This window comes from Echeneis naucrates, chromosome 1, assembly GCF_900963305.1.
Source record: "Echeneis naucrates chromosome 1, fEcheNa1.1, whole genome shotgun sequence".
Classification (NCBI taxonomy): domain Eukaryota; kingdom Metazoa; phylum Chordata; class Actinopteri; order Carangiformes; family Echeneidae; genus Echeneis; species Echeneis naucrates.
In genome coordinates, this window is record NC_042511.1 from 4,217,362 (window position 1) to 4,227,043 (window position 9,682).

Sequence of the window (9,682 nt, forward strand, 5' to 3'; positions counted from 1 at the left end):
ATATGCTGCATTACTTTGAAAAATTTCTGTCCATGTTTTGCCTGATCCCATTTACTTACCCAGGGATAACATGGGATCAGAATACCTCTAAATATGAAGTACAAGCTAAATATGTCCAAAAAAAAGTACAGTTTGTTCGAATTAATGATTTGAATAATATAATCATTCGCACCTCTTTGGGACGAAGGACCACTCGAATGATCTTAAAGTGCATGGGCCCGTTCTTCCAAAAGCAGCTCAAAACATAGTCACCAGGGGCTGAGCTTGAGTCTCGCACCAGGAAGTCTCCATCCCTCTCAAACAGAGACTCTGCAGTCTGGAAAAAGACAGAAGTTTAATCTGGTCAGCTTGGCATGGAGATTTGTGTGTGTGTTGATGTCATACTGTAGATAATTTAGGCCCATTGTCAGTTGGCCACAGTGTAATTAGATTAAATCAACAGTTCGACAGTGTTGACTTTTCTTACTGAGATTTAAATGTTACATGTCTGTATGGTAAATACTGTTAGGTGCCAGTTTACTGGGTGCAAATATGAAAGACAAATGCAAGCTAATGCAAGAAATTCATCAGTGTGCTGCTATCTCCAACTTTACATTTAATTATACAGACGTTTTCCTTTCATTTGTCTGGATAAGTGAAAATACAGTGAATACGGCATATTGATATAGATCACCTCTCGAGGCAGTGGTCCATGGTACCATGCGTGGCTCCTTGGGTCCTCGGTACTGAGCTTTAGTTCTTCCTCCAGCTCCTTCTTCAATGAGTCCATCTCTCTCCGTCCACCAAAAACCTACAACGCACACAGCAGCAGCCAAGTAAAGACCACAGTTACTCATATTTTGTACAAGCAGGAATATGAAGGAAAATATATAGACAAAAGGTAGCAACAAAGAGCTGGTAAGTGTGAGGGAGGCAGTTTGTTTAGCCTATTACCTTCAGCTGGCTGAAGTATGCGCTGAAGCTCCTCCTGTCGAAAAACAAGAGAGAAGAGGTGATTTGGATTTACTAAATGAAACCCCAGGGAGCCACTGAGGACAGCACCATGTTTTTCCTCTGAACATGAACAGTACACGGATGGAAGGCCACGGCCAAGGTCTGGGTCTGTCATTAACACCAGACAAACTGAGGGACTTTTAATAGCCTACCTGCTTTTCCCTCCTTCCTTCCTCCCTAAGCTTCCACCTTCCTGCCTCTGTGAACACAAGGCTAACAGATGAGCGGCTCAGAGGAACCACAACAGCGCTGAACTCAATAACTGAACAACTCCCACTGTGATCATACACAGTGGGAGTTGCTTTGAGGGCTTCTTGTTCACCCTGCTTGACCGTGAATATGACTATTAGCATCCTCTGTAACAAAATAAATGCATTTTCATTCATTATTATACTAATCTATTGGGCACTAATTTCTCAACTCATTATGGTTATAACGTTAAGGTTTGACTGAAAAAGTTTTATTAATAATTATTCTGGAGGCTGTTAAATGAAACTCTTCTTCACTTATAAACAATTCACAAGGTTCTCTTTTCCTGTCCCTGTAGCTGGATTAAAAAAAAAGAAGGAAAAAATAACAAGTGGAAATCCTTCCCAACACTGAATATGTGCTTTAAAAATTATTTGCTTTTTCCACATTTATGGAGTGTGCTAGTTAATTTTATTTTCTACAAGATTTAAAGTAGTTTTAAAAAAGGACTATGTCCTATATCTCCAATGACCTATAAACAAGCTGAAACCAAAATCATATTTCCACATAACTAATATTAAATTTCACGAACCCCTGAAAAATCTCATAAAAAAAAAAAATAAAAAATCAAAAACCAATAAAAACAAAGTATTTCCATTTCATTTCCTAACAGAAATACATAAATCCTATTTAAAAGCCCTCATCATGTGGCCAGGAATACATTTCTTGTTAAGAGATACTTAATCACACAAAGTCTCAAAATAATGTAAACAATCTAAAAAAATGATAACCATTGTAAATTATGTCAGTAAAAAGCTCCCACATGCAAATCTAAATAATATAAAGATGACCTTAGTGAGGCTCGAACTTACACTTGATATTGAGTTTTACAATAAACATTGGCATGACTCAATACTCTGTTGCTCCTCTCTGCACGAGGGATGCAAGTAATCTTGTTTTCATTATTGACAAATCTGTCAGTTCTTTTCTTAATTATTGAAGACATCATGTGAAGTATAGAAAGGCCAAAGACTTTGTGAAATATACCTGCTCAGAGTTGTATCTTCGAACTGCTTTTTTTTTTTTCTTGTCATAAACATTTTGTCTGGAGGAGCTTTTGATTTAACTGTATAAACATTTTGCAGGCTGTGATTTGTGATGGTGCATGGTGATGGTAACAGACACACAGGTGTGTCTGTTACTTTGTCCAACACCTCTGTGTCATGCATTGCTACTTCCACAATACTGAGCATTAAAAAGCCATTAAAGCATCAGTTCACCTCACTGAGTGAGTGAGAACATTATGGAGATGCAACACAATGTCACAAAGAAAAACCTGCAAAATGACAACAACGCCAAACATCCTTCAACTAAAGCCAAACGCTGGAAACTTATGGAAGAGCCTTTGAATCGGATTACTGGACACAGTCGTGATAAATCTGATGCAAAATGCCGTCATGAGGTGAGACAGCGTAACATCCTGTCTGAGGGGCGTTGGCCTCAAACACCTGTACTGCAAAAGTATTGTGAAATGCAACATGAAACCAGAACTATGTTTCAGGCCATTGAATCAAACTCCACCAAATCTGCTGTTCATTACTCACCACATCAACACACACTTTAGAGCTAACAGCTAAATGCTACTGCGAAGTCATTTGTTGTTTGTTTTGTTGTTTGTTGTTGTTGTTGTTGTTTTTCGGGTCTAAACTCCCACAGATTGTGCAACAGGTAGCGCGTTCGCGAGAGGTAACACAATAAAATCGACATTTTAACAGCTCTTTGTGTCTACAACGGAGAGTGAAAGCGAATGAAAAGTGAAGAAAAGTGAATAAAAGTGGATAAAAGCGAAGGACGCCGAAGCTCAATCAACCGTCAGCGATCGGACATCTCGCGTTAATTAACGAAGTTTTCGCGTGTTCTCGCCAACGGTCCTACCTGCCTGTCCGCTTCACGGCCGTCGGATCGCTGCCATGTTTTTGTTTTTATTAATTAGTTTTTAAGTTCGGTTTACGGTTTGTGGTCCAAAAATCTTTCTACACAACAGCTGGGACGAGCCCGCAGTCCTTCCTCCTCCGGTCCTCTCTCTCTCCTCATTTAGCACCAACAGTTTCGGACGAGTTCCCACAAGTTGGCTCCTCAGCCGCCGCACCCCCCCCCCCGGCCTCCTCCTCCTCCTCCTCCGCCCCGGCCTCCTCCTCCTCCCCGCCCCGGGCCCCGGCGCTCCAACACTGCTATCTGCCCGGCATTCCTCGGATACTGACACAGGCTGAGCTGACACATCACCTGGCTGCAGTCGGGAATATGAGGCCGTTAGCTGCAGGCGGTATGTGTCGGTAAAACAAACAACAACACAAACAAACAACAACAACAACACAAAACATCTGCCATCCCTTTAATCAGAGCTCCTCTCAGACTGAAGTTGGATTGTCCTGAGGTCCTCAAACGCCCCACATCATCCAGTTGTCTAAAAAATTATTTTATTCCCTCATTTATTATTTAGCCCCCTAAATAACATTCATGTCGTTCCCCTGGACTTTAGAGAAACACTGTGGCAATATCTACTTTTAAAGTCTTAATGTTGGTAAGTATTTCTTAGACTTTTTTAAGACAATGTCAGCTAGGCTAGCTAAATTACATTGAAAATCCCATTAAGCAACACTGAGATTGCTGTCTGAAATGATTTTAATTATCATTATTATCAATCATTAGACAATGATTGTGTATATAAATATGCAAAAAAAAAAAGCCTATCAGAAGTTCTTTTTACTTTTTTTATTTTAAGAATCTTTCATTTAAATAAAAAGTGTTGCCCTTGAGCCTTCTGTCAGTTGAGTAATCCATTAAACAGTTTCCATATGTTTCTCCCTTCTGCTTAAGACCAGGTGTCCTTATCAGTTATTTTACCTGGCTGCAGGTGTGTCTCAGCCAATCAGAGAGGAGAAGCATGTAGTTCATTGAGACAGTTGAGGTTTAGGACCTCAGGGGTTTATAGCATTCACCACATGACAGCAAAGCAACAGAGATCTGCCCGAACTTGACACCCTCCATTTGTGCACTTTCAGTATTTGTCAGCTGTTGCATTCAAAGAGGAATGAAGAAAGTCCTTTTTTCTTCATGGATGTGACGGGGAAAAAAAAAAAAAAAAGATTTTTACATGTTTTATTGAGGGGTTATTTTACCAAACCAAGCAACATCTGGCACTGGTGAGAGGCCACTGTATGCAGTAATTCATATTTTTTGTTATGTCTGGGGGCTGAGTCAAAAGTAGGCAAGACTTGTTCTTGTTTTTACTCCTTAGCTCTAGCTCATGTTAAACCTGCTCAGTGCACACTCAGACTTCAGCCAGCTCTTAAATGTTGTCAGCTGGGTTGTTCTGCTTTGAATATATAAACCTTCCCCAATCCTCTCGTTGTTTATGCCATCTTCTAAAGCAAAAATGGCACATATAACCTTGGCAAAGCAAATAAATTGTGTGGCATATTTGTCAGTATTTCCTCATCCAAAGTATTAATTGAAAGGAAAATCAGCAGATGAATCACTCATGAAAATGATAGTCTGGCTACGTAGTGTTTGTGAGGAAGACTTTCAGTGTGGATATGCTGTAGCAGGAGTGTTGGTAAAGAACTTCGAGGGTCTCTCTACATCTCCAGTGCTAACAAAATATATGCAATTTTCACCCAATAGCAGCACTTTAGAGACTGTGCGCCTGCAGCTGCATAAGGAGGAGGGGTGTTTTATGTGTCTGTGTCCAGTGGTCCATAATCAAATACAATTTATGGTCATCGAGTTTTTAGAGAGAGATTAGAGATTAGATGGTTGGTAGAGAGTGTGGTCCCAAGGAAAAGTGTTTTGAATATTCTTCTGTGGACCAATCTACTGTAACAGGGAGAGAAATACATAGTGATAATAATAATAGCCTCTATTTTCTTTTTCTGCTTAAGCACCACAGACAAACTGAACTACACCTCCACTCTGTTTCGGTAGCAGCAGAGAAAAATAGCCGTATTGAGAAAATATATAATTGTCTTAACACCACTGAACAAGAAGCCACTAAAAAGCTGTATTATTTTAAAGAGCTTAGCATTTACCCAAATTACAAAAACATACATCCTTAATTACAATATTTAGACATGCAGAAAGGTTAAGTTGTATGTGCTGCGTTTTAGAAATCTTGACCTTGTGCAGCCACCTTGACCTATGGAGGTATCCATCAGAAAGTAGCTTCTGTGAAAAGCTTTCACACTAAGGCCTATGGCTCTTTGAAATGCGTGCATGTGAATTGTTAACATTATTTCTAGTGAGACAAGTTGCAGTGCCAAATGCAAATTTTCAGTGGTTTCACTACCTAAAAGTGAACTCTCTTCACTGCTGATATATTGAGGAATTTAGATTTGTTTGTTGCTGAGAAAACCAGCTGACCCAAACCCAAATTATTTGCGTAGCTTAACAGCATGGAAACATTTTGTAAATATAAGTGGTCTGACCCTTGATACTGAAAATTAAACTGCTCTGGGTTTCAAAATGAACAATTTTCCAGACAAACCCCCACTGGCCTTTGTCACTTGTGCCTGAGAGTAAGAGTGACCAGAATATCAAAGTCCCAAGGTGTGTTGTTTGTTATGTTAGTCATTGCTCTTTCCTGATAAAAGTGTACTTTAAGGTTGCAATGTTGTTTTGTTTGGGTTTTTTAAAGCGTTTAATTCAGTTTACAGATTCTGACTTGGACATTGTAAGGCACTGGCTAATTATCAGCCAACATATGTAAACTACCTGGAGAAATCTGGATCTCTCTCGCTCTCTCTCTCTCTCTCTCTCCCTTGCACACACAAATGACCATTATCGCTCTCTTCCAGACCCACACAGGACACCCTAAGGGGCTGGCTTACCTGCGTTTGCTGTCCTGACAGTGGTCTGTCTCACTAATGTGACTGTTGTCCTCATTCAGAGGGCGCAGTTGTGAGCATGAGACAGACAGGCGGTGTTTTTTGTCAGCACGGTGGAGGCGGGGTAGAAAACTTTGACGGAACAGATCCTTCCGGGTCTTCACCTGTAGGATATGGCAGAGACCTAAATGCTGTGGCTCCTGGCTCTGCTTTTTGAATTGTCTTAAATTCAAAAATGTGACAAAACGATTTTCAGGATATCTCTGTGTTGTCATGCTAATTGGTTCTAACTTTGTGGTCTCACCAGGTCCATAGACGATCCCAGGGAGTACTTTCGGCTCACCCTGCGCTCCATGACCTGCACAGCTGAGGGGATGGAAGTACATCGTAAAGAAATAGTTCAGCATTTTGGTAAAAATGCATACTACCTTGAAACTTAGAGAGATGAGCTATAATAACCCTTTGTCTTAAATATTAAGCCAAAACAAACAAGATATAATGTGTTTTACAGTTTCAAGTACAATTTGTCAGATGGATAAACTGTTTCATTCAGCACGTTACCCAAACTATTAATTCTAATAGGGCAAATGTATGTAAATATACAGTACCACACAAGGCATATTCCTTCAGGTCTTACTGTTTAGATTTTCACATTCATCTTTTTTGAATTAAACTAAGGAAAGTAGGCTTGTAAACTTCCAAAATAAATGAGGGTTTCAGTTGATAAATAAGCCTATCACATGAAGCATGAATTAAGCATTAACAGAAACTGGTTATTTCTAATGGCAATAGAAATGGAGGACTAAAAGAGTACATATTTTGGGTTCTTTGAGAAACATGTCACACAGAAACATAATTACTTGAACAACTCGATTAAACTAATCAAGTTTTAATCATAAGCTAAAATGAGCATGTAAATAGAATCTGTTGTAAATAAAATTGACAGCATGTGTACGGGAACTAGGACTGGGTCATGATTAAAATCGGTAACAGTATTAATGAGGGTATGTTTAATTATAAATATGGCTGCGTATTGTGATAGAAATCTTGGCAGCTGTGGGGAAAAGATCTGTGAGACTGAGCCAGAAGCATTTTTGATGAGATTGGAAAAGAGTGATGAGCAATACAGCTTAACGCTGCAATGCCACTCAGTCCTGAAGGAATCCTTCCTGCTGACCACATTTAACCCGATCAACACATCATACCTACAGCGTGTCCAAATAAGGCCCTTCTTCATGGACTACATCACATTCAGACAAGGTTTTATTGAGTTTCTAAATCCTAAACGTAAACTCACATCTTCCATGACTCATGTTTTATCCCCAATCACCTCTTTTCCACCAAGAGAGGTTAACTGACCATGAAACACAGGCTGTCTTTAATGGCTATTTAACACAAGCATTGACTTTGTACAACCTTATTTCCTCGACAAGGCAACACAATACACTGTTGTTTTGATTAAATAACATGTGAGTATGACCTATGAAGAACCTGTATGTGTAGACACTGATCAAAACACTACAGTATGAAAGACGGGACTTAAAGCTGACATGTAGTTTCCATTCATTCATCATAAAAAAAAAAAAAAAAACTTCTGAAATGTTCCTACATCTATAAACATCAAAAATCAAAATGATTATGATATTCAGTATTTCTGGCAAAACATTATTTTTTTATATCCCTCCCACAATATCAGTGCCATGACGTGATGTAAATGTTTGCAAAGCATTATACAAAATAATCAAATTGTGGGGCCTCTTAGGTTAAAACTTATCTGCTGAGTCCCTGTTAATGCCCTGTTTCTCCCTTTGTACAATGTTTAATAATACTCATCCTCCCACCTTTGCTGTATGTGAAAACAAACATTAATATGCATTATGCAATATATATAAACACAAAACTGAAATACTGAAGGTCTTATAACAAAGGACTACCGTGAGGATGAGTAAGACTTGCCTTAATGCTCTTTTCTGCTGATAATGTGCTTTGATGCTGCAGGATTTTTTTCAGTTTCATTACCGCAAAGAAACAGTGATCCCACAGTCCCGTGCTCTGGCGGTTTGCTTTGCCAGGTGGGTAATTCAGCCTTACACCCGATACAAAGTGATATGATCCCATTTGTTTGATAGAAACTATTCAGCAAATGTTGGATCAGTCAGTGCGTTTGTGCTTGCGTGTGGTGTGTGTGTGTCACCAGAGTGTGGGTCCAGTCTCTGTCTGTGTCGGGAAAGCTGACTCAGGATGGTTTCTCTGTGTACTGCATCCTCAATCCCTGCATCCTTCAGCTCTCCATCGGTAACGTTCAGCAGGCCCTACAGAGAAACATCACCATCAGAGAATAGACACTAACTGAAGACCAGAAAGACTGATATGTACAGCAGAGGAGAGATCAACAAACATAAGGTAGAACAGTTTGCACGTTCACGTACCTCAAGACCATAATATTCACTTTCTAGTGTCTTAGTGTACTGTGGCAGGCCGATCTGTCTAAGCCACCAGGCGATGGAGCGATTATTCATGTCTGAACAGAAGAATTGCTGATTACATACCAGCACACATGCTCTCACACACATGCTTGTACATGCTTTTTTTTTCTGTGCACAAGATTCAGATAAAAACCAAACTGTTTCAAAGAGGAAAGGAAGACCAGCTTACTTTTAGAAATCAACCTTACAAGCAGAGGCATTGCACTGTTTGCACTGCAGCAGCAACAGTATGTAACACCTACCTGTTTACAGATCCACTGAGGCACTCTAGGGTTTTACTTCTCTATTTCTCCTCGTAATATTTCTATTTCATAACACCTCCCTGATATTATTATTATTATTATTGAACTTACCCTCTGTTTGCTTTGTTGCTTTTCAGTTCCTCTAATCTAAGATGCAGTCTTGTCATTTAACCTATCTCTCACTAAACTTTGTGCTAACAGTGGAAGCCCGCTCCCCCTCAAACTTGCTGGGTTGCTCAGAAAAACCAATCAGATTGTGCACTGGTCGCACAGTACCCTCACAGAGGACAACAAATCACTGTGGAGGAATTAGCATGAGCTTTTAAGAGGCGGAGAGCACAGGTTGGGGCATGCCATGAGAGAGAGGTAGAGTTCAGAAAAACAAGAAGTGGGGAGGGGTATGAGTGTTAAAGTGTAAGACTGTTCAGCAGCTGTCAACATGTCAAGTCAGAGGCATGGATGCATGCATGCATGGTGGTGTGTCTTCTGATTGTCTGTCTGCAGATACAGTAGCTGCAAAGAAGCAGGTGACGTGTGTTAGACTGACGCCTGGTGTTCAAATAAAAAGCGACAGGCCTTTTTTGAGGTGATTTAAAGGGTCCATTTTTCACACAACAGATCAGTTTACTCATGCTGATTGACCAACTGTCAACCTGTGTTTGGTTGTATTATCTGTAACTCAGGAGTTTGATCCATTCTGTTGACGAAAGGTCAGGCTGCATCTTCCTCTGCTGCCACTTTTTTCTTTTTTTTCACTGCTCTCTTGAAACTCCACCAAATCTATGGACCTAAAATATCCCTTCAAGACATCTGTGAAAAATGGTTCCAGTGCTTCCCATTAGCAAGCACGTACAGCCAAATTTCCTGCAATTAAGTTAAGTTGTTGTTG

General features: G+C 39.9%; 1 protein-coding gene across 5 annotated transcripts in view; it reads right to left on the reverse strand.

Moving 5' to 3' along the window:
• sh2d3a (SH2 domain containing 3A) overlaps positions 1–9,056 on the reverse strand; it is a 16,520-nt gene extending 7,464 nt beyond the window's left edge. Inside the window, exons 1-8 of one of the 5 annotated variants that reach the window (XM_029497903.1) lie at positions 8,905–9,056; positions 8,495–8,586; positions 8,260–8,377; positions 6,370–6,431; positions 6,069–6,229; positions 934–967; positions 674–790; positions 173–316 (exon numbers count right to left, since the gene is read on the reverse strand). In XM_029497903.1, the coding sequence (XP_029353763.1) occupies positions 173–316; positions 674–790; positions 934–967; positions 6,069–6,229; positions 6,370–6,431; positions 8,260–8,377; positions 8,495–8,584 (726 nt within the window). In that variant the 5' untranslated portion in view covers positions 8,585–8,586; positions 8,905–9,056. Of the gene's footprint in view, positions 1–172; positions 317–673; positions 791–933; positions 968–1,145; positions 1,725–2,786; positions 3,082–3,117; positions 3,331–6,068; positions 6,230–6,369; positions 6,432–8,259; positions 8,378–8,494; positions 8,587–8,904 lie in introns of those variants that run through there. The other 4 variants (XM_029497914.1, XM_029497932.1, XM_029497923.1 and 1 more) reach the window with 4 other exon arrangements.
• Positions 9,057–9,682: the final 626 nt, after the last annotated feature.